This window comes from Anopheles gambiae, chromosome 2, assembly GCF_943734735.2.
Source record: "Anopheles gambiae chromosome 2, idAnoGambNW_F1_1, whole genome shotgun sequence".
NCBI classification, from domain to species: Eukaryota; Metazoa; Arthropoda; class Insecta; order Diptera; family Culicidae; genus Anopheles; species Anopheles gambiae.
Genome location: NC_064601.1, coordinates 5,487,064 through 5,512,335, shown reverse-complemented (window position 1 = coordinate 5,512,335; position 25,272 = coordinate 5,487,064). Strand labels below are relative to the sequence as shown.

At 46.3% G+C, this 25,272-nt stretch overlaps 1 protein-coding gene across 5 annotated transcripts in view; it reads right to left on the bottom strand.

Annotated features, from left to right (window-relative positions):
* The window catches only part of LOC4577217 (homeobox protein unc-4), a 63,861-nt gene that overhangs the window by 11,057 nt on the left and 27,532 nt on the right, over window positions 1-25,272 (bottom strand). For all 5 annotated transcript variants that reach the window (XM_061646908.1, XM_061646910.1, XM_061646909.1 and 2 more), the window contains exon 3: window positions 9,508-9,686. In XM_061646908.1, the coding sequence (XP_061502892.1) occupies window positions 9,508-9,686 (179 nt within the window). The remainder of the gene's footprint in view (window positions 1-9,507; window positions 9,687-25,272) is intronic.

Here is a 25,272-nt window from a genome sequence, read left to right as displayed (position 1 = left end):
GTGATTGGGTGTTGGTTGTTGGTGAGTGTTGTTTTGATCTGAGAGCAAGAAAAAAGAAAGAGGGGCAATGCGAGCAAATTACACACGAGAGCCCTTTTGGGGATGATGTTTTCTTATCGGCAAGACGTGATAGCGGTTGGAGAACGTTTTTACGAGCTGGTCACTTCTTTGTGTTGCGCTGCTCCTCGGAAGGACGTCCAAGAATGGGATGAATAAGTTGAAGGTCTTTCCAAGCTCAACACTCAAGGTGTGATGATATTGACGTATGTGCACGCTTTTATGATCCTTCTTTCAGCGGTGAAATGGCCTTAAGGAAGTTGGAGATCATCACAGCGGAGTCCTTGGTTGTGTTAGCCCTTGGCAGGATGGTGCTTCCATCTTGCAGCTTGACGTCTGATTTAGGACAGTCTCATGCGAAGGATGTACCGGTTCGCACTTTCGGTCAACCTTCCGCCGGTGTGTGTGTTTAGTGGCAGAAGGGTTTTGCCCAAGGATGAAATGGAAACGGTAATTATTTGCTTTTTCTACACGACTTTCATCAAACTCAGTCCCTCGGAAGGCTCGGCGGGCGAGTTTGTGAGTGTGATGAGCCCAAAACTATGAAATGTGGAGAAGTAAAGATAGCCTTGTTATGGTTTTAAGGGTCTAATCAAACCGATTTCCAACAAGGAACACATGTACAGTTAACTAAGCTCAAGATATAGGACCTTCAACTGTTACATATGTTACAACATCTTGATGGACATACGGATGTTTTGGTTGTCATTTTAGAACTTAAAATTAAGGCATAAACTTCAAATTTTTGAATTGGGGAATAAGGTTGTAGTTGAGTTATTAAAAGCTGCTGTTGAAGAGTACTTTTGTCCTAATATTCATTCGATACTGCTTCTTTAAGAAATAACCCCTTCAACTACATAGAAGATCAATTGTGTTGGTCATATACAATAAGTCCACGAGTCGATAGCTTGAAGCTGCTGCTAGTGTTCCATCTCAATCAATAATTCAATCTAATCTTCAGTCTTGGACGTTTAAATTGTGGAATTAACTAGCAACTATCTGTGTATTTGTCGCATTAACTTCATAGCGCATTGTGTCAACTTCCACCGTTAGCTGTCGACAGTCGATTGAGTTTCTCAGGATATTTCCCTCCCCGTGCATCCCATTCAACAATGGTCGATTTGCGATTATTAATATCAACAATGAAACGACACAATGTGTAATCCCACAGCTATGCTCAATTACATCTTTCTTTCCCCACCCTGGTCCCCCTTTCCCCTGACTGGTGTGTGTGTGTAACGATTGAATGAAGAATTAATCTCCAATTGGGAGGCCACGATGCATTGTGAGTCTCCTCCTCCTTCTGCTTTGCCGTTGCGTGCCGAAGCTCCAAAACGCGCCTCTTCACAATGTTATGACATCGGGCGCGAGGTGATGCGGTGATTCGCCCGTTCGAAAAGATTCGTGTGAAAATTCGTGCGGCCAGCTCGAACCCGCCCTACGAGACGACCGCAACGACGAGGTGTGGAGTGACTTGTTCGAGGCGTTAGAGCCTATTTTCCAATTGCTCCTATCCATTACCTAACGGTGCTAATTCCAAACGATAGGATGATGACTTTATGTTTTTTTCCCTCACTTCTCTTCCATTCCTTCCCTTCTATCTCTGCTGTGCCAGGGTCTCTCCCAGCAGCTCCCTGCTGTTGGTGGTGGTTTGAGATTTATCAATTTTCTCCCGAGTTTTGTTTTCTTCACACCTTCACAAACATCTTCATTTGCCGCAAACCGGGGTTCCAAGATTCCCAATCCGCTCCAGGGTCGGGGCCTTTCCACCTCCTACTCCTTCTGCTTCTTCGGACGATCAGCATGAGATCATGAGATCATATTATATGGCCACCGTTCGTACCTCGCTTTCTCGTATCCCTTCCTGTAACTAACAGCAACGACGACGATGATGATGATGATGATGAGGATGAAGTTACCTATTCCAAGACACAATGGCGCGAGCGATCCGTTCCGGTGGTTTCGGGAGAGGTGGGACCTCGGTGGCCCGACTCGTTTGCGTTCGGTTCGGGCTGTTTCGATCGATCGATAATTCTGTTTTTCCTTCGCACACCGCGCAGTCAGCCGGCAGCCCCCGCGGCGGCGGCGGCTCTCAGTCACAGCGGGAAGGGTGTGAATGTATAACAAGTCTATTAATATTGAGAAACTAATTTTTCCTGACGGCTTTCATAAGTTATACATGTGCCTTCGGAAATGGGAGTCTCGGCGCGACTGTTGTGGCTACGATGTGGCTGCGTTTGGGCTGCGTTTGGGGTTGGGTTTCACAAGAAAGGGGAAGATTGAATATTTTACACCTTTTTTCCCCCCACCCCCTGGACCGGCCCAGGTTGAGTTATATTGAATTCGATGCATTCAATAGGGTGGAGAAAGGGCTTGTGCTTGTTATTAAAAGGCGAACTGTTAATGAATTTTGTTGCCAATTCACTTCTTTGCTCACAGAGTGAGCAAAGTGTTGATTTTTACAATATTATTTGTTTCTTGGATAATTTTCTATAAAATATCTAAAGATGTTGCCTGCCTTAAACCATTCGATCCTCAAATTCCAACAAAACACCCTGGCATCGATTGGAACGATCATCGATTAATAGGGAACGGAAAAAAAGAACCACAATAAAAAACAATTTACGATCCTTAAGCCGGACGGGAATCGTCCTCCGACTTGGAATCGTAGCCGGGCTGGAACCGACGGGCGCGTAAATTGAGAAATAGAAGGATCGAATGTGTGTCGGTGTGCACAAAAATGGATAAAAAACATGAAATGTCTTCTGGCAAATGATGACGGCCAAACCGGGCAGCAGCAACGGCAACAGCAGCAGCCGCGGCCGCACCACCAGAAGTAAATTGAGAGTTTGATTAATGGTTCAAAATATCTGTTAATACAAAATCTCATTTACATTTCTAACCCATGCCGCTAGAGATGGTGGTGGTGCTCCGGTCAGTATGGAGTCGTTTAAATGTGCGTTTTTGTTGTTCTGACTCTCTCTCTCCATATCTCTCTCTCTCCATATCTCTCTCTCTCTCTCTGTTCAGTTATTATTCGATTGTGTGAAGCAAGATGGTTTCGGGGTTCTGTGTTTTTTTTGTTCATCTTCCTCACCTAGAGTTTCCCTGGGATTGGCTTTATGTTGCCGTTATTATTGCTATTATGTTTATCATTATTCATATGAGAATCGAGGTTCGTTCTCATACTCGGGTCGGGATATCAATGGAATAGAATCTTTGGCGGGTTTTTTTTCTTCTCTCTCTCTCTCCTCCGTTTCCCCGCTGGAGACGTCTCCCGCTGGTCCCGTGTTCCAGGTGTTTGATACGTAACGCCCGAAATTATCCGACGATGATGGTAAGCGTTTCCCTTTTGCGCAGCTCGAGTGTTGGCGTATTTTGGGTGTTGGGTGTAAATTGTTTCCTATTGTTCTGCCCCCCCCCCCCCCCCCGTTTCACGAAAGGGGGCGGTTGTGTTTCAACCATCAACCAATCCGTGGCTTGCGATCTGTTGTTGCGTACAGTTAACTAATCTAATGTAGCTGTGTTTCTTGTGCCATGGAATAGGCACGCACACACGCCGACACCTTAAGCCCCAGGAATGAATAATCTTTAAGATACATATTTATAGGGTTTGTGAGAAAATTAAATTGACACGACTTCCAGCACGAGCATTATGCTTTCCTAATGTCTTTAGCAAACGGCCAAACCTCCCCAATCCAGTCGGCCTAGGTCCTACTCCGCTAACACATTATGGTGGAAAGCCGATTAAAAAAATCGATTTTTAATTTAATTCCAACTGCCCACGAGATCGGCCGTGCCTGCCGCAGCGAACAAAATAATAAAAACGGAGCGAATGATATACATGAATTATGAGCTGGTACTGATCGCGGTCTATTGATTTCGTGCAGACACACAAAAGGCGCACGTTCGATCCGAGCGGCAACCGATGATGGCGACGACGACGACGACGACGGTGGCTATAAAACGGATCACATCAGCACATTTTAACGAGCCGGGATACCGAGGAGTGTATGGTTCGGAGCAAAAGCAAAAAAAAACGTGTATATTACGAACGATGAAGGCTCAGACGGACCGGGATGGGATGGGAGGGGGAAGGGTGGTCGATTTTTAATTTACATTTTTCAAAGAAGGCTAGCCGGCCTCATCGGTCACTAATATAATCATCGGCAGCGGATGCGAGCGGCAGGAAAAACCCCCCTACCCGTACGAGACGGCATGACACACACACACAAAGCAACGCGCGAAAGAAATGATTAACTTAACTATTTACGCGATGACAACTGATCTTGATAAATAGGCAGCGAGTGGTTGTGGGATGTACAACAACAACAACAAATGGGAAAACGCATCCCCACCAAACGCGCGTGTGTTGCATGTAAATTGTTGACAAGCGAAAAGGAGCCAGCCTGCTGCGTCCGATGGGCGGATCTTTGTCCGTTGCGGACGCCGTTGAATAGTTTGATGAGATTGTAGGAGGCATTGAGCATGATTTTAAATAGTTGTGAAGCAGCTTTTGAATCGAATCTATTGTGTGTGTGTGTGTGTGTGTGTGTGTGTGTGTGTGTGTGTGTGTGTGTGAGGATGTTAATTTCCCGACCGAAAGACACGATGTTGTACAATGGAAATAACATTTGCAGCAATTAATAACGAGAGTAACAGGCAGGCAGACCAGACAAGACCGACAGACGGGAAATAATTGTATGAAGCTTTGCAAAAGGAGTGTATCGGTGCTTGTGTTGTTTGCCATTCACATAAGAATTAAGTGTAAGAAGGCTTAATTAATGATGTTTCTCGTTGTTAAAAATGCTCGTTTTCCAACAAGCTTCCAGTTGTCTTATTGGAAAAGTAAAACAATTTAATTACTTTTTAATAATCCTGCATGTATGGTAATGTTTAAAATAATAACGAAAAAATGCCTTGTTTTACTTCAAATTAAATAACAATAATTATGCCACGCACAGTGTGCAAAAAAGCACAACAATAAAAAAACTCAATTTTACCATTCCAATTGCTCTTTTTCCTTCGAGCTATGAACAGATACATTATGGTACGAAATCACGTTTCAATGTGTTTTGATCGTAACACGTGCGCCTTCGAACATCTCATCATTTATATTCGCATCATAAGGTCGTTGCGGCTTCGTGTTACACAGATTCAAATTCAATTCGGTGAACCAGAGATGAGAGGTTGAATCATCACAAATATAAATAAAATTATATTGCAAATAAAGCGTGAGTTTTGCAGCGTGAATTGATCGATTTCATTCCGTTTGCTGTACGTGCTTGCTTCCGTTTTTACGCAAAAAGCAAAACCGTGCACAAATCAGAAATACAATTTCTGATTTAGCTCTAAAAGCTCCCCAAACGATACTTCCCCAGCAGAGGGAGAGTCCAGCAGCAAAGTTTATGAACCATTCAATCATCCATTTCCGACACTGGAGCCGGCCCTACGGACACAGCAACTACAATGACCCTTCATAAAAGGAAACGAAGAAGCGGCGATACGTCGATAGGCGTAGCTCCTTCGCCTCTGCTTTATTACGACAACAAGCTCTAATAAATCACCGCAATCCGGGAACGTAAATGTTCCAGATATTAAATTTAATTCGAACAGATTTTTAGCACATTACGGCCAGTTGATTCGTTTTGGTACACCCGTGGGCCGGTCGTACGAGGAGGGAATGGAGGGCTTGATTCCTTCGAGCCTTTTCCATTCAATTCTCGTTATCCAATTGAGTGGACACGATGGGAGTGTTACGAGGGATGTTGTCGAAGGGAAAACCACAAGCCACCCGCAAAATGCAACCCCTGGAATGTTCTTCCCCTCGTAGCCAGCAGGGTTCGGTTTCGCTGCCTCGCTGCCAAGGGTCATTTGTCGAATGTTAGACCAGGCGAGGTGCTTCGAAGGCGAGTACGGGCAGGATGAAGTGCTGGCAGGATGAAGTCAATGAGGCTGGGCTTCATTTTCGCTCCCTTCTGCTACTTCGCTTTGATAAGAGCCAGGGTGTCCCACGGGTGCTATGATGGAGGAGCAGCGCGCACGAAACACGACGTCGGCAGTGTGAAGATCGATTTCGAGAAGGAAAACAATCATCAGCAACGTCATCAAACCGTTTTCGTTGTTGGCCCATCTGTGACGGTGGTGGATGGGGGTGGCAAATGTACCTCATCGTGATGAGGTCTTGGTGGCCAGTCACGTAACAACACACACACACATTTCGATAAGGTTTGATGGGCAGAAGTGAGCTTTAAATACACATTCAAAAGCCATCCAATGGTTGGAGGAACAGCAGGACACTAACCAGTAAGAACGCTGTTAAAAAGCTCAATTTTTGCGGCATTTTTACGCTGACTTGTAACAAATTGTCCTTCATCCTTCAACCCGGACTCGAAATCCCATCAATTGTATCCCTATTGTTTGACGCCTTGAAACAGTTAATTACGGCATACGGTAACGCCGAGGTAACGTCAGTACGGAGCAGTGTGCTGTAAGGATCTCATCATCGCCATGTAACACGCCCTTCGAACAAAGATCTTCTCCCGGCTGCCCCATCCCAGCAGCAAACTGGCTGACAATTTCCCTCAAGTACACGTCAGGGAAGGTGGTCGAGTAGAATTAATTCCACTGCACACGGAGCTGCCCACAGAGCGAGGGAAAAAACGCCCGGTACAAACGCTGCACAAATAGCAGCGTCCTCCCCACGGTTCCGTCAATAGGGATTTAAGTAATAATAATATTGTTGTTATGCTAGATTATTACATTTGCGCTACCGCAAAGCTAACGCGAAAGTCGATGAAAAAATCAGCGGGAGACAAACGACGGAACGAACGAATCAGCAAGGGGGAGAAAGGTGGCACAAGCAAAGAATGAAACAGTTTGAATTCCAACCATCCGCCACCCGGAGCCGACTCCGGTAAGGATGACACTTGTTTACTCTTGGCCGGTCAGTACCGCACCACCAGTAAGTACCTCTTGTACGTGGGTTTGAGTTCGGGTAAGGGAAGAAAGAGGGTGGATGGGTGAAAATAAATGGGAACAGATTTTATTACACGCCGAGTTTGAGTGAAAAGTAAACAGGGGTAATGAAGTTTCCCTCATCTTTTTGTGCGATCCCGAGCATCATCATTCCCCTTGCAACGGTCGGTATGAATAGGGGACGCTGATGCTCTTTTTCCTTCTCCAAGGGGTTTTGCCTGAATTGAAGGATTTGTAATGCAGCTTCAGGCTTCAACTTGGGGGCTTGGATATGTGATGGTGAAGTGTTTTTTGGAAAAGGAAGCAAGCAGGAAGGTAATAGAATTTGTAATAAAGCAGTGCCCTTGTAATTACCATTTTTATTAGGAAAAAGGTTTCTCTTTGTGCACGGAGATTCGGTAAGAGTATTGTCGCAATGTTGTAACATATTTGTTGTTACTATATAATTGTATCGTATTTATGGTTGTGTTTTGAGACAAAGAAAAAGAGTCCTGAGCGTCTTGGCCATTTTCCCTTTTTGCCAAGAGAGCAAGCGACAAGCAGCTTCGCTGACATCGTCCTTTTACGCCGTATAAGAAAACAGGATAATTACAAGTCAAAATCGTCAAGTGTACGAGCAGCCCCTTTTGCACAAACGCCGAGCATGCGCGCCCAAGTGGCTGCTGCTGGTGATGATGATGATGCTGCTGCTGCTGCTGGGGACGGTGATTGTTGTAACAAATGATGTTTCCTTCCCTGTGTAGCTTCAACAACCCTCCAGCGAGCCGTTCAACCGCCAGGCTACACTGTACCACCCTCCATCTCGCATGATGCGTTCTTCAGCATTTTCGGGAAAGATGTTGAATAATTTATAGCACATTTGAGGTTACCGCTCAAGCGCTCGCGCTGCCATGGACGAACGAATCTGCTCAAATTGAAATGATCCTAGCGAAGCGAGCGAGCGAGCCGCAGGGACCGAATTGGGCTAGAAGAGGGACCACGGGGCGAGCCCTTTTATCCGCGCAAAAATCAAACCACCAACAAAAGGCACACAGATTTATGTGGTTGTTGTTTGGGATTTACACCCCATGGCGGTAGGGAAAAAGAAAGGTGTGACAGGCACGCATTGCGTTTTCCCTCCGAATTCCTGCGGGGCAGATTTCTGTGCCAACTGGTGCAGGCAGCACACAACAACCATCCCGAGATGCGATGGCAAGTGATTTGGAAAATCTTTTGCAAATCGAAACAGCAGTGTATGAAAGGGAACCTGTGCGACGACGACGACCGATCCGGCGATGGGATGTTGTTGTTGAAAATATTAACAAAACCCTCGCGCGGATCCTTCCAGCAAAGCTGCAATAGACCATCAAACAAAACGGACAAGGGGATTTGTTGTCGCTTGTGTCGAGATATGTATAAAGAGAGAGAGAGAGAGGATAATTGTAACAAACGTAGGAATGACTATTATTATTTTTATTGTCACGATTGTGTTGTTCGGCGCGAGGGTCGTCCTTAAGCAAGCTAATTTTTTCATTCTAATTAGATTAGGATTAGGTGCAACTCAGCTCGGCGGGGTTCATTTGAAGTGGCGTTTCGCTTTCGGGAAGAGAAGGAGGGTTCAGTAGGCTTTGGAATCGTTTATCTCGTTTTAGCTGTTAATTAAAGTGGTATAAAAGGCACATAACGGTGCACTTTGCTGGTTAGATTAGAGCACTTCATTTGCGTGAGAGCGTGTGGATCCGCTCTAGGCTCCGAATAAAATAATTCATAAATTTAAATCAAACCCAAAAATTGACAATTTTTCCATAGACACCACACTTTACCTATTTTAAAAAAAAAGCAAAAATACCTCAAAATATTGGCCAATGCTGCACTAATTCCTTTTTGGGGCGCAGGCACCGTTTTGAAGTACAGCACACATTTCCCTATCATTTCACATCCGATCAAAATTTATGAGGCACCAAATTGAAATTAAATGCATTTGCCCAGCTCAGCCCCATCCCCGCACCACACTCCGGTTTGAATGGGTAACAATACAATGAATACATGAATGAGATTGTTCCTGCATGCATTGGTATGAGTCAGTGTGTGCGTGTGTGTGTGAACGGGATTGCCATATTAATACAAGCGTCCATAAAGCATAATTTATGTCACAAAATGTCATCGTTTTTCTCCACGGGATTGCCCGTTGGCTATGAATTATTACTAAATCGCAATCGCATCGTTGCTCCGCTCGCTCTCGCTCCATGCTGCACGCGCACAGACACACACGATACGGATCTGGTGCTTGCCGGGCGAGTCGGCGAGACCGTGCCAGAATCAGCCAAGATCAGCGAAATGTCTTAGCGTCCCTGCTTCCCCTTCATAGGTTGAACCCTTTGCTCCGTTCGCAGGTCAAACCCCCATTTCTTCTCTACATTTCTCCAGCACACGAGAAGCGGCAGATTGTTTGGCAGATGATTTAAGTTTGCGCTCTCCACATCTTGCACTTACCGCTACCCTGCTTTCCTTGAGATCCAACCGCATGGCCAGTGCCTCGCGCATAAACACGTCCGGATAGTGGCTGGCGGAGAAGGCTCGCTCGAGCTCCTCGAGCTGCCACGAGTTGAAGTTGGTTCGCGACCGTCGCCGCTTCGATGCGCTGCTTTCGTCGTCCCCGTCGGCGGCTGATCCTGCAACGAAGAGAAAGGGAGAGAGAGAATAATGCTTAGTACAACTAAATTTCTAAAACCACGAGTTAAATATGGAAGAAAAAAAACTTAAATTTGTTATAGCAAATTATCGATCTCTAATAAGGGAATTAAGGAGGGAAGGCCGTTTTTAAAATGAAGCTTCTTCATGGCCGTCCAAACAGCCCGTTAGCCTGCCTGAATCAATGTGACGAATCGATAAAGCTGCTCACAATTGGACACACACGATTACAGCCACGGCTGCCCCGGCCCAGTCGCACAATTTTCCCATCAAAGTGGTTTTCCCTCAACGGGAAGGGAGGGTTTTTTCACCTGAAACAGCGACTGTTGTCGCTAATGTGTATGAGTCGACAGAAAATTGGCCAAGCCCGGGTGGTGACCAATTAGCCACGGCACAGGGACAGAATGCGAACGGGGCAAGTCAATGTTGTTGTATTGAATGGTTGTTGTTGCCTTTTTTCACGTGATAGTAAACTTTAACTCGATCTAGTTGAGAAGGGGACGGTTTTTTGTGTGGTTGCTGCCGTTGTCCCGTTCACAGCACCTAAAGATCTCACGGCATCTCCGTTCCGAAGAGTGGAAAATTAATTGTTACTTTGCCGATGGAAATGTAACGAGCTATTGCAGCGAGAAAAACCGGGAACCAAAGCAAACAAACAATTATCATTCACACTCTCTATCGCTAGCTTGTTCGGTTCATCAACCCGTTGAAAAGACGTTTGAAAAAAAGAAAGAAAAACATTTCACGCAACACTTGTCACAAAATCAACTTTCATTCAGTTTTCGTTAATCTTTTTCTCACTCACAGGGCGAAGGAAAGCGGCGCTCTTATCTTTGGGCTGGAGAGGAAATCGCAACGAGATTGCTTAATGCGCTTGTCACCCTGTGTCCCCGAGAGGGCTTATCATCATCGCACTGACTTATGGTCTCGCTCTGTCTCTCTCACACACACACAAACACACACACGGAGCGCCTTGTCACGGTAATGAGCTAAGCTTGATAATGATAATCATCCTTTTGCCCGGGCGAACGGTGTCTGGTCTCAGGGCGTTTGGGTTGGGTCGATAGTTTAAGCTCGTTCTCAAAATAAAGCAAAACCATTTTTTACCAGAGAGAGCAACCAATGTACCAATAAATTACCAACTGTCAGAGTAGCGTGTTTGAGAGGTTAAAAAAATACAAACAAACAGCTACACACTGGAAGGCACTTAGAAATAGTGACCAACAAGAAAAAAGACTTTACACAACATCCCTCAAATCGACAGCTCGACGATTCGGACAAACAAGCGAAGGCTGTAGCGATAATGTCGCCCGGGGATGAAATCAGTCGATGGCATAAATTCGGCCATAGACACAACACAACTCTGGAATGGAATTGGTAGCTCCCAACCGAAGTGAAAAAGTGGTGGAAAAGATGTACGTACATCGAAAAAGAACGCGTAATGAGCCCGAATCGCTGAGCCGTAGAGCGCGCGCCGAGTCGGAATCATTGGATCGTACAGAGCAAACGCGCGCACACAAGCACAACACGAAATCGCCCAAGCCCCGCACGGCATTGCACACTTATCGTGTAATTGGAAGCGACTAGTTAGTAAATTATCACTTATTTATTAATTACTATTATCGTCACGCCACATGTTACGTTCCCGGGGCGTGTGCGCGGACACTGTGCAGGGCGAGCCGTTCATCATTATCGTCATCCCACCCGATCGATCGTTGGCAAAATGGATCATCATTAGCGATCGATTGGACCAACTATCGAGATCACGCGGGACAGTTGGTTTTGCCCCACATTGCCCTGTAATTTTGCATCCCCCACCCTTGTTTAGCAACATTGTAACGCTCGGTATGAGCGATCGGTGGATTAGGAAAGATAAGCGTTGCTCACGCTCACGTTCTATCGAGCGCGAGTGATTAATTGGTGCAGTTTTGTGCCAACACACCGAAGGCTTAGAATGGTTTCCGCTTTTCCCGCCATCACGGACAGGGTAACGCTCATCGCCCAAAAGCCTCACTAAAGCCATCCCATCCATTACGAAAGCAAACAAAGTTGCGTGCGGCAGTTGCACACACGGGGTCGGGCGGATGTAACACACGAAAGCACGGCCCGAAAAAATACATACAAAAAACGGCCCCCTAAAACCGCGCCACCTAATGTCAAATTGTCACTTGTGCAGCGTACCATAAATCAAACAATTACAGGTGTTAATCAAATGTCGTACTGGGTTGGTGTTGTGGCTTGTGGCGTCGGAGTGATAATTTTCCCCGGCAGCATGGTTCGTGTCATGGTCGCGTAAGCGTATGAGCTGTTGTTTATTTATGAACCATTAAGGCATAGATAACGTGCCGGTGGTGTGGCGACGGTTGTTAGAAGCTGTATAAAAATGGACGTATTAGAGAGAAAAAAACGCTGTTTGTAAATAGTCATTTTTACATGTGTGCCTTCTACTAAACAACGTTCCAATTATTTCATCGCGGGGTTGATTGAAAACCAAAGGAACCAAAGAGAAAAAAGCTCCAATAATGATGATGAAGAAATTAATTCCAAGGTTCGGTCGACGATGGCAAGATTGATGATTTAATTAGCCTTTGCCGCAAATTGCTTCATTTCAATCGCTAGCAAACCTGATCGCGCACACACAGCTGATCCTTGCGTTGGTTCCTTTCCAAAAGCAGGTTGGGCAAAAAAAAAAAACCCAAATCGATTCGCTGCGGATCGGGTCGAAATTTTCTAACCTTCGTCCTTTTGGACAAGGAAAAAAAAGCGTTACCCACACAAAACATAATAACACATAATGATAGCCAAACCCGGTGGTGTTATTAGCGAGCGATACAACCGAGCAGTCTAGCTTAAATTAAATTTTCTCTATCGATGATTTAATATCTCGACCCGGGGACGGGAATGCCCGGAAGCTTGGGACAGAACAGAGCAGAAACGCTTGGGTACCCTCTGCGATCGTTCGATCCTCTTTATAGGTAGGATATGCCTTTGCGATCCCTGCCGATCGGAAGTTCTCATCCCTGTCAAACACCGCTGACGTCTTCTGGGGGGCGTTCCGGCTAAATTGGACAGGATCAGGCAGGTTGAAAAGGCAAACGCAACCTTGCAAGGTGGAATACATCCACACACACATACACACACTTATCCATTGGCGGTTTAATTGTTTCGTGCTTTCGTATGATCGACCGACGGGACCTTGCACTATTTACTTTGACGAAACAATCGCTCTTCTTCGCTGACATCCATTGCAACGTCTTAATCTCATGCCTCCCCACACATCAGCATTAATGACTTAAAGTGGCAGATTCTCGGGCGTTTGTGCGTTCCCTGTGCGTGACTAACGTTGTTTGGAGGCGAATTCAATTTGCCATTTTTTCCCCCCGTGCTTGCCAAGCTCGTCAGGCAGGCGGCAGCAAATCAATTTCCCTACCGAACCGGTTCATTTGCATCACATTCGGTGAAGTGGAAGATCACGCAGACTAACAACAACAAAAAAAAGTCCTCGTCAAGGTATCTCGTGCTCGGGTTTTCGGCGAAGGAGGTGCAAGAGGCACGGCACAACACCTTGGCACGGCATACACAGTGGCACACTGAATGCGCATGCAAAGGCGCATCATAATTCCAGGCTCGTCGCCGTCGCAAATTGATGCCCTAGCCAGCTGCTGGCTGGTTTAACACGGGGACGGCACCAAAAACCCAAGGGTCGGCGTGGCACTCGGCAAAAGGTATTAATTTTCCTCAATGCTTGAAGACTAAATTGTTCGGTTGAAGAGCGAAGGAAACGTGTGTGGAAGCAACAGTGGGCCGACTAAAACAACAGAGCTGAGGCAATTTCGGTGGCACTGCAGCACGGTGGTGGAAGGCTCGCAGAAGTGCGGAAGTGCACCAACGCGAGGCCATAAATTTAAACTGCCTCAAATTAAATTCAATTTTTATAATGACTTCATTTATTCCAACTTTTTCTGCCCCGATCTGCACTGGCGTGTACTGGTGATTGAAGCGATTGAAGATGTTTGAAGGACGTCAGCGATGTCTTCCTTCCCAGCCTGGGCAAAGGGAAAATGATCGGTATAATGATAAAGATGCGATGAAGCGATCTGCCTCTCTCATCACCCTGCCGGGTCGTCCGAAGAAGAAGAAAAAAAAACGGTGATGTCGATCGATTGCCCCGAGGGCTGTTAGCATAAGCGCAGTGCATAGGACGCGATCGCAACGCAAGGGACGAATCTTTGTTATTTATCGATTCGTTCGCTTCTTGATTGAGTATTTTGGAATTTTTACTTTTAATAATCGAAAGCTTGCAATGTTTAAAGCACAGTCTGCGGGTGCAAAATTGTGGCGGAATTGAAATGCTGTCCGCTGTCGGAGAGGGGGCTAATCGGAGACGCACAGCGTTGCGCAACTGTTGCGCACAGAACCTTTCCTTGCAGCATCCATTATCATTATGAATACAATCAACCTTAAGCGACTGTGTGTTCTAAAGATTGGCGCTCTTACGGAGGGCTCGATGATGGGCCCGATGAGGGGGGTTGTTGGGTGCAGTTGGATGTTATTAATATTTTTTCGCCCCTCATCCTTCGCCCGACATCGCTGCCTACACATAATTGTAGTTATTATGCATTATTTTTACAATGTTCGGACGTTCGGCCTTTTTTTTTGTATACACAGTGTTGAGCAAAACAGTTCCTGTCGCACGCTGGCAAAACACCGAACACAATTTGAAGGCATTGTTCGGCCGCTTCCTCATTCAAGTCCGGAATCAATTTAACAACGACCAAGGACAGCCAAGCAAAACCACTTGAGCCACACTGTTGAAGTCTGTTTGTGTGTGTGTGTGTTTGAGCCACTTAGTGCCACGGAAACGATCGGTTCCATTTTGTGAGCCATCCGGCCATCCGTTCGCGAGCAATTTGAGTCCGCGTTTACCACGTATCCACCTTTTGCCACCAATCCACCAACGGCGGAGCGCGCCTTAATGGTGTGGTGTGTTTCGCGCTTGCGCGCCCCTATTCCTTGCTTATTGAAATAATGCGCCCCAAACCGCGACCTGCGGGCCGCGAGAGATGGGGCCGATTTTTATCGATCCAAATTGGACGCAAACTGAAAACTAATAAATGTTAATGGTTGCGCCTTGCTACCTTCACCTTCGCAGGACAGTTTGCGTTCCCGGCGCTGATTACCCGGCGAGCTAGTGGAGGCTGTGGCAATCAATGGTAGGGAGAAAGGGAGCGTGATTTTCCACGATGCACACAGGTCAAAAGTAATCGACAAGCTACACTTACCACAGGTACACCGATCAAACGGGACGATGTTTTTGGGTGGGTTAAATTGATCCCTCGGTGCCGTGGTGCCTCTAAAAAACCGCGAGTGATGAATGAAATAATTGAAAGAGATGACCGGTTTTCTCCGGTGCTGCTGCCGCCTGCCTGCTCGACCGTTCTGCTAACTGTTTTTGAATGGGCCGGCCATCACCATCAAACCAAGAGCCTCGGCACGTTATTCAATCGCCAACCGAGACTGCGAACCGACCAAAAAGGGATCGAACCCCGGCCGAAAACCGATTCGCTACGTAAACAACGTCGCCGCCAAAAAGCCCACACCAAAACGATCATCTCGGTACCCGATCATGATCATGTACTCGATGATGGCGAGCACATTTATCGTAATAGCAAAATGACTCAATTGCTGCGCAGAAGATGAGATACAGATAGGCGAGAGGCGAGAGGCTGCAATTGATTCGAAAGTATGGGGGACCGAACCGCAAGGGTCCTTTCTCTTGATGATGATCGGCATGCAACAAGTTAACCACTGCCTGGGCGGGTTAAGTATAGGGTTAGTGCTTGCGGGATGTGAAACAATAAGCGTAAATAAATAACACACTTCACCAGCAAAAAACAAAAACAAGGACACATCACAGAACCACGGTGAAACACGCAAAAGGTGGACTTGACTCTGTCCCAAAGTGTGTAAAAGAGAGCAACAGATCGCGCGCCTACTTTGACGATCAACACTTCATTTGAGGTAGCGGACGGATCGCGAGCCAAAACCGCGAAAATTGCTGTCATTCCGTGACGGACTCAGGCAGGGATGGATTTAATTATTGGTCCCGGTGCGTTGGCCCCTGCTAATGTCAGCACCATTTTGTTGATCAAAATCGAATAAAGCAACAGCACATGCACACATGTTTACACGGCTAAGTGATTGCGTATGCGATTTCTTACTCACTTTCACCCATTTATGGGCAAGCTTGCGACAAGTCGGGTGAGTTTTATTTGGCAAATTAAATTTAAACACATCCCTTCCCATGCTCGGTATCGAAATCGAATAAAAAGCAACTGCCACTAAAAATCGAATGCGGAGCAGTTAAGGCTCAAAGCGGAGCAACGCCGCGCTCGGTCAGTAAGCAAAATTGATCATTCATCATGCATTTATCGGTTGGTTTGCTGTTAACCTTCCCGCGTAGGAAACAGAGCGGTTCGAAAGAGAATGTGCTGGTACAAATTGAGATATTGAACCAGAAATTGAGATCGATTGTGTGCGGTCAAGCTTCGACGCCGCCAAGAGGCAAAAGGGCGAGAAAGTAGCTCCTGCCGATCGGCTGTAAATATCTTGGGCAAATTGGTGGTTCCCCCCTCACACATGCACACACACCTTTTAGCCTTTTCTTTTTAGGTCAGCGATCCACTTACATTATGGTCAATCAATTGCAGGCATTAAGGTGCATGAAATGATTTTTAATCATTCACGGGAAGGCGTCCCAAAACGGAACCGCGGTTAAAGGAGCGATACAGTGAAAGGTGTGCTTCATGCTGCAGCTGCCCTTGTTCGATTTCCGAACGGGTATTGTACCGGGAGGAGAGTCATTGCAATCAAATCATTCACTACTTGAGAGGGCAGTTGGGGGTTATCATTTCGCGCAAACTCGATCCGTCCCGCAGTGGAAATTGTCCCGAAGAAGAAACAAAAACAACACAAAAACGACCACCAAATGCCTTCCCTATCTGCACCGTAATTCATTCCCGTAATTGAAATTCCATTCCCCAATTTCCGCTTCCCACTGTTTGGGTGGTTGGGTGGGGGTGCAAAAACCAAATCAAAACTAAATCACGCCCTTATCAGTGCAGCAAAAATTAAGAATTATTACACCACGTGTCCCAATGTGCGGGCCTGACAAGTTTGCCCGTTTCTGCTCGGCTCTGCTTGTTTTGCGTTTCAGTTTTGATTGCAATTGAAAATACGCGATAAGAAGGGCAAGTCCTGGCACTGCGCGAGAGCCATCGCATTACCGCATCCGGACGATGGCGATGGCTACCAACCGGAAAAGCAAGACAAAACATAACAAAAAACACAGGAAAGAGATCATGCACTCTGCTTTGTGAATGTCAGTATTTGGCAAAAAAAGAACGGCGAGCATAACCGAAATGGTTTTGTACAACTTCAGGCACTCTCCTCTCAGTCCGTTTGCTAGCATTCGCCCAAACTCTATTACCTACTACTGTACAAGGGCTGATAATTTATAGCGAAAATCGCTCTCGACCGCTCGCTACTTTTGCACGACTTGCTGGGTGCAAAAGCTTGCTGTTTGCACGATTTGCAGACTGTGTCGTTGAACGGACATAGAACTCTCAACCTCCCCTTCTCTTCCACCCCTGTGCCAGGCTCCCGTCCCAAAAACCGTTTGTTAATAAATCAAAATCACAATAACACAGTGCGCGCACGCTGATTATGCTTTCCAATTTGGCTCCACGCTTCTGCATCCGGATTTTTATTTGAAAAGTTTCTGTTTTTTGTTGTTTGAATTATCTGTGTGTGTGTGTGTGTGGGTTTGGGCGGGTGGAGCCCATTGGCAACATGCGCCATAAATCATCTAGCCATGGTGCTGCTGCCATGCTAACTAACGGCGACATCGAAGACGTGCGAGCGTGAGCGAGAGAAAGAGAGAGCAAATGTGTGTGTGTGTGTATTTGTTCTTTTCTTTTTTTGCTGTGTGCAATCGCTATTTCCAGCCTGCTTCGTTGCACGCAGAGTAAATTGAAAAATTATCAATTATTTTTCGACCCACTGCTTGCCATGCACTGCTGCCCGCTCGTGGCTCCTTGCCTGCGCTCTGCAGGCAACTGAACCAGGACATCTCGCACCGCTCGTGTAAGCAACCCGTAAAGTCCGCTCCGGAACCGTTTTTTTTTTCGAACGAGAAGGGAAGGCAGCCCCAGCCCGGCTAATCTAAAACGCGACGCGCAGATAGATAGTGGCCGTGCGACACGCTCGCACTTGTTGGTTGCCCCCATTGGATGCCCTTTGGTGTGCCCCCCCCACCCTTTGGTTTGCAACCCTGGGACGCCTGTGTTTGGTGCCTGCCCGGGAAAGTTTGCCTAAACAGCCACACGAAACAAGCACAAATAAGAGGCAAAAGTGAAAACGAACAAATGACCTCCTCACTTCTCGCGCTCGGCCCGACGACCACCGTGGACGTTTTGGTTTAGAATTTTTTGTGGTTGTTGTTGTCACTGTTTGCTCCCCCCCCCCATTTTGTTGTTGTTGGACCTTGTCTTATCAACCCCCGGCCCGAGGCGAGGCGAGCTACAGCATGTACAAGGGGTTTGGTTATCACGTCAGCTAATTTGTGGAATTATTTAGATGCCATTAGCTCCACTCCCGGACGGAATCGGGGAAGGGTGTTTTGGGGTGATGGTGATGGCAATCATAAGGCATCTAATTTACCAGCACCGTCACCGGGCTGGACTGCGCGTAATCTTGCGTCGTTTGTATGAAACTGAAAACAGAACGCTTTGCATAATTATGTGTGAGCGATAATTGTTCGAAAAATGAATTGGCAATTGCAGCAATGGGGCTGTGGATTCGTCCAAGGTTACGCTTGAAAGTGCACCTAGAAGTCAGCCATCCATTTGCTGTGGCATTAAATTAGAAGCGCTGATTTATCCCGAGCTCCGTGCCGGTCGACGGCAGCCTTATCGGCTCGAACGCATCGACGACAGGCGAATTGCGGCCACAGATTTTCCACGTCCCGGGCACGTGTCCATCGTTGCTTCCGTCTACGGGATCTACGCTACGCTACGACAAACGACTTTGTACTTCGGGTAAATCCGCGAACCGTGGTGTAAATCCTTCCAATTTGCGACGCTCGTTCGAATGGTGCATAAATCATGGCCCTTGCCCCAGTGCAATGGACGGAGGAACGGACAAATTTAAAAGTTTTGAAGGTTTGTTTTTGCTATCAAAACTGCTTTCCTTCGCATCGTTTTCGTTCAACAACGCTTTCGATAATGCAGATGATTGTTACACTTTTTGCTGACAAATTTTCAAGCAAAAAACAACCAGTTGTTGGTGCTAACTGCTCAAACCCTCCCAGCGTCAAGTTGCACCGTCACCGTCCGGGGCCGTGTTATAGTGTAAGTGTATCAAATTGATATAAATATTTGCACAAAGAAAGTGGAAAATTAAGTCCTCGGTCACGTGCCAGCACCCGCCGATGGGGGGGGGGGGGGGGGGGGGGTGTCCGATATACGGTGTGCGCTGTCTATGCACGCCTATGCGCCTTTTAGCAGCAGCAGCAGCAGCAGCCAGAGAGCTGTGAAGAAGCCACGTGTCCACTTCCCCTTCATTCCCGCGGGGTGATAAAAGGTCGACGATGGCCCTTTTTTGCTGTTGTTCCGCTGATGTTGTTGTTACGAGGAAAAAGGGGAAGTCGAAGATCGGTACCGTATGGATCGGATTAGCTTCTCCCGAGAGGGGTGTGTGTGAGTGGTGTGGCAGTGAAGGTGCGCTGCACGCGACCTGAGAAAAGCGAGTGCTTCCGGCATCCGCTGTGTCACCCCTTCCCCGTGGTTCGATGTGAGCCAATTTCCGATAAGCGATTAACAACAATCCCTCTTCCCAGGAAAGGTCGTTCTGGCCTCTTTTTTTCCTATTTATGCGGTATGCGGTGGGCAATTCGCGATTTGTCTCATTTTACTGCCGACTGCGTGATGCGTTTGATAATTTTACGGGATAAAGGCATTAAAAGTAAATAAATTTACTCCGCAACCGTGAAAATGCGCAAGGGATGAGGGGACATGCTTGGGAAACGTGTGCGTGAGTGTGTTTTGGGTTTGTTGTGCTGTGTTGTGTAAGGTTTATTTCTGGTTTTTTTGGTTATTGTGTGTGTGTTGTTACGGATGACGCGTAACACCCACCAGCCTGCTTCCTGAGAACGTTACGCTTGTGGTTAGAGGCTGATGCTGATGATGCTTGGATTCAGGGGACCGTGGTGAGCTAATCCCTCGATGCCTTTTCGCCTACTTACGGTAGCGATTGTTGCGGGGAAGGTAATTACATCAGTACAAACCGAATTTGTTTTCCCTCCTGGTCACCGGGATCCGAGGTTTGACTTCTTCGTTGCGGGAAACTGTCAAGATCTCGGCGATAGAAGCCGCATGCAGGAGAGGGGGGAACGTTTGCCAATGGCTTTTGGGAATTCAGGTTGTGATTGCGGTGCGGAGCGTTTCAGGGCGTAACATGATCACGCGATCGTTTGATCATCAAAGACGGACACACAGATACTGACACACCGACAGCACATTAGTCTTGTTGAGCGTGGCAGGGATTTGTGTTATCTTGTCATTCGTCCCGTGCGGAAGCGCTTGTAAGTGCCAGCATCAAATGCAATCTCTTCCATCCTGGTGTCTGGTGGGAATTGGAGGAGGTCTTTCAGAGCGATAGAAGTTGTCATATCTTGAAAGGATTACATTGGGATATTAGACAGGATTATTGGCTCCTTTGAGGTTTTGTATGTGGAGGGAAGCGTGGGAGCATAAACATGCTGTTTTCAATGAACTTCCCATCAAATTTATTACACAATATTTTGATAAGCTTTCGAAGATGCTCTTCCATCAACTTTGTCATATAAAGTGATACGTTTGAAAATTAACTAATTGTGCGCTGAACTTGTCCTATTGTCTAGTTTTATTTCCTGTGATGTTCATGTTCTCCAACTTTCCAATACACTCTCCAACCCCCAACATCACGCTCATGTTTGCTCCTCACCACCCCACCGAAGGAAGAGACATATCACGCTCACATCAAAATGTAACTATTTTATCTAGCAAATGGCTGTAACCTTTCGATGCTATCAGGCTCGCGTGTGAGCTCACCCGGTGGGTTTAATTGCGTGTGTTTGTGCTCTCTCAAATTTGCCTCTTCTTGAAGCATGTCATATCGCTTGTTTAACGACCACCTTCTGCTTCAACCAGACCCGCCATTTACTCGCGTGCGGGGGTGCGCGTCTTCCTTTAAAGGCGTGCGATTACTTTAAACTCAAATTAGAATAATCACCTTCCAGGGTTGGTGGGTTGTTGTGGTGGGTGAAAGGGGTGGAATTACATTCGACATTACATGTGTTTCGCCTGCTCTCATTGTGCGCTCGGTGGTGAGGGGGTGGTACATAAAACGGTAACTCCGCCACGGGTACCACGGTGTGTGCGCGTTTGTGCGCGTTTCCACCCCGGGAGAGACCAATTATCGTAAAACGACTAATTAAGAGACAGGGACGCGGGAATGGTTTTGAAGCTTAAAGTAAAAACCATTTACCTTGCCCATTCGCGTACTCCCCAAGGGCCATAGGGAGGGATACCAAGCGTTAGATTACATTTCGCTGCACCTTCACACACACACACAGCTCGGTTCTAATCGAATCAGATAAAACCAAGTGAATTAAATTAAACTTCAACCCACTGGAACATGGAAGAATGAAATGGAAACACACAGGCACAATGAGCATCATTGGTGTAGGTGGAAAGCTTTCGGTGAATGTTCAACCTCAACGGAATTGTTTCTTTCTCGCCGTGGTACAAAGATGGCGTCGTGCTTTTTCGTTGTTCATTAGTCGCATATGTTGCTTTATGAAACGGTGCACGTAGAAGAGTGAAACATAATTTCTTCCCACACACACACACACACACACACACACAAATACCGGAAATTATTATTGAAAGTCGGAAACAAAGGAACCTAATTATTTAAGCTATTTAAAGCTCATCCTGCTCGCGACCCTCTACGCTTATTCCAAGCGAGCCTTCAGGGCAGACAGGATTGTGTAAAATAATAAAAGCGAATATAAAACGCACACAAAACGCTGGTGGAAAGGATGGGGGCTTTTCCTGGACGTCTCGCAAATGTAACGTACATTGCCACAAAATAGAGCTGCGCACTGCTGTTGCATTGAGCGGCCAACCTAATTAAATCCTTCCACTAACGCTTCGTTCCAACGGCACAGGCCGCTTTTCTTCACCTTGTCGTCCGCTAGTTTACCAATTTTGCACACACACACACACATGCACACACATTGTAAAAGGGCAGAAAGCTGCAAGCACCACTATCCGCCTGTTTCACTACCACCGAGTTTCAAGGGGGGCGCGCCTTATCGATCGGATCGGATCTACCCGGCGACTCTCCACACCTTCCAATTAACGTTTAAAGTTATTAAAAGAAAATTGCCAAAGATGGCAGCCTTGCCCATGGCAGCGTGTGCAGCAAGCCGGAAGATAAGCTAATTAATTGCAAAATATTCATAGCTTTACGAGTGTGTATGTATGTGTGTCGTCTGGCAGCAGAGCTCTGCTCTCTGCTGGGTGCATATAGAGGTTGAGCAGTGCTACGCAGTGAAGCCTCCGTTTTGCACTGCGCTAGAGGCGAATGTATGTGAGTGTGTGGTTTAGTACATGGGTAGTGTTATTTATAGTGAGATGAGATTGTTTTATTAAAACCAAAGGTGGTAAAGCTTGGTGCGACAAGGTGCGATTTCTTATCAGCAATAATGGTTGTGTTATTATTTCGGCCGATTGATTTTCCCTACAGTAATAGGTTATTATTAATTTTACACTGGTCAATCAGTTGGGTGACTGGTTTGTGTGTTCTGTGTCATGTAAAAAAATGAAATGAAGATTCGTGGATTCGTGGGGCTTAAGACACCGTATGATGCTCCAGCGAAACAGTACACTAACAAAAACCTCGACTTCAGAGCTTTCGGAACCAATAGCAACGATACACAGGGAGTGAGCTGTTGTCCTTCGCTTGCTTTGATTGTTGAACGGTTGTTGAAGCAATGTGTGTATATCGTGTATTAAGCATCGCTTTCTACCTTGAACAAACGGCGATCGGTCCTCTTTCTCTCTTGCTTCACCGGGCTGACCACATCCCCAACAATTATGGAACCATTTTCGAGCACACATTGTTAATGCGATGAAACACACCAGATAGAGCTGGCTGCGCTAAAGAGAAAATGAAGCTGTTTCGGCCATCATTATGGTTCAGTTTTATTTTTTTTATGTGTGTGCTGGTTTCAACATTCAACAACAGCCCAACTAACAAAGCAAAGCATCATCAACTGCAAATAAATAAGATAAAAATGGAAAGGAAGGCAAGTGCGGCAGAGCGAGGGAGCTTGGTTGCCACAACACCGGTGCCCATGTGCACATTTTAATTTAATTTTCCGAATAAGTTAATTAATTTAATCAATTTGTTATCTGAAACGTTCATAAATAACAGGGCTCTATTATCGGTAGGGCCGACGCAGTCGCCACCGCCGCCACCGCCGTCGCTTGCCAACTGCTGTTGCTGCGGATTCGGTGGATGGAACATTGGCGAAATGGCGAGCTTTCCGAACATCATCAGCATCAGCATCATAATACTACTAGCAACAATAATGCCCTTATGCTGCCCTGGACACAATAGAGGAGCTCGGCGCTCGGTTTATTAATGTTGCGCACCGTGTTTTTGTGTGTCCGATGTTCAAAGGAAGGGGGGAGAGAGTGTGTATGGTGCCTTTTTTGCAAGCATGTTTTATCCGTTTTGTTTTATAATTTTTCACCACCGCTTCGGTTGCGCCGGTAATGTGCTGAATGCATTATAATTGTGTTGAAAAGCGTAAAGGTGGAGGAAAAATTAAAAATAACCTCTTCACTCATGATGGTGGAAGGTGGAGAAAACGGTGTACATAATTGTAGTTGGTTTTGTACTTCATTTTTCATATTTTACTCTACATCTTTTGGGGCCTTTTTTTGCCTCTCTATTGTTTGGTTAAGGGAGTGGGTAGAATGTATATTTTCGAAAGAGATAAAAAAACCCAATAACAACACACTTTTGGAGTGGTAAAAGTGTTTAAACAATGTGCAATTGATTGTTTAATAACCGTTGATTGTTTGAAATATTTCATCGTAAAAATTCATATAAAACATACTATTAAGCGTGGCTGCCATGGAAAATAGTGAACGCATTTTCTTCGTTTTCCATCAAAGTATCATTGTATGCATTCAATTTTCTCTCACGATATGCAAACATTACGTTTGGTGGAAATAATTATCCTAATTTAACGCAGCACCCGCAGTGGTAGTAAACATTAAGATCACTATTTCCACGATCGTTTATGGAGCGGAAACTGCTTCAAAGTTGTAATATTACACTCCCGAATTGTTCATTGTTCTGCTCGAAATGGAGAACGTCGTTTTCCACGCTAATAGTAAATCCTGCGCAGTGCATCTATCTTCAATCTTTCTCGATTTCCATAATATGATCGTTTCCATTCGCACCTCATAAAAGTGATGAAAATGTAGCAAGTGTACAATTTCATGACTAGAAAAGGCTGCCGTGCTTTTTTCTTTCGCTTATCCGCACCCTTTATCGTCGATAACGCGCTGCTTTAAAGCGTCCCAAAAGTGTAGCGTACATTTTCCCAGCCGCCTGCAAAACAATGCGGAACGTCAACCGCGGGCCCAACCGTCCCAACCGGCATTAGTCCGAAAATAAATGAACTTTTGACAACCGTCAACTGCCCTGGCAAGCGTGGAAAATGAGCCCGACCAATTGTACTGAATAAAACACTACCTTTGGTCCAGTTTCCGAACTCCGAGGGGGGGGGGGGGGGGAAGGTGCCCGACACCCGAGCCGGCCAGTGAAAGGTGGCATGCCATAAAATTCCAATTTCGTTGCAGTCCGGGCATATTTATTCGAGATCATTATCCCTGCTGTCCCCAAATGGGCCAGCGCCCGGGGGAAAAAAGCTGGGATGGGAACAAGCTGGCAGAGCACCAAACACCAACGGGGGTGGTGGGGGGTTAGGGACATTTTATTGCCCCGCAGCCAAATGGTGGTAAATGCTCCCGTGAGCTAAATCGATCGCTAATCGATTGACCACATGTCGCAGGCGGCAAACGAAGCGGGGGGCGGTTGAGGTTCACAAATTTACTCCCACCACCACGGCATCGAGGAAATAGGGCGCACTGGGAGGACCAGGATGGAGGATTTCGTTTCCATAAGTGATCGATTAAAATGAACATTTGTCGAAACGCAAGTGGACAGCACTACATTTCCCCACGTCACGGAAAATGCACTAGAAACTACAGCCAGATGAAAGATTAGAAGCAACCAATGGGGAAAGGGGAGCGAAAAGCAGACATTAGAGCTTCATATTTTCGGTGAATAATGTGGTGAATAATTGATTGTAGCCTCATCATTAGTGAATGTGTTAATTGTATTTCGCTCCGAAAACACGCACCGAGCACGCAATCGAAACGC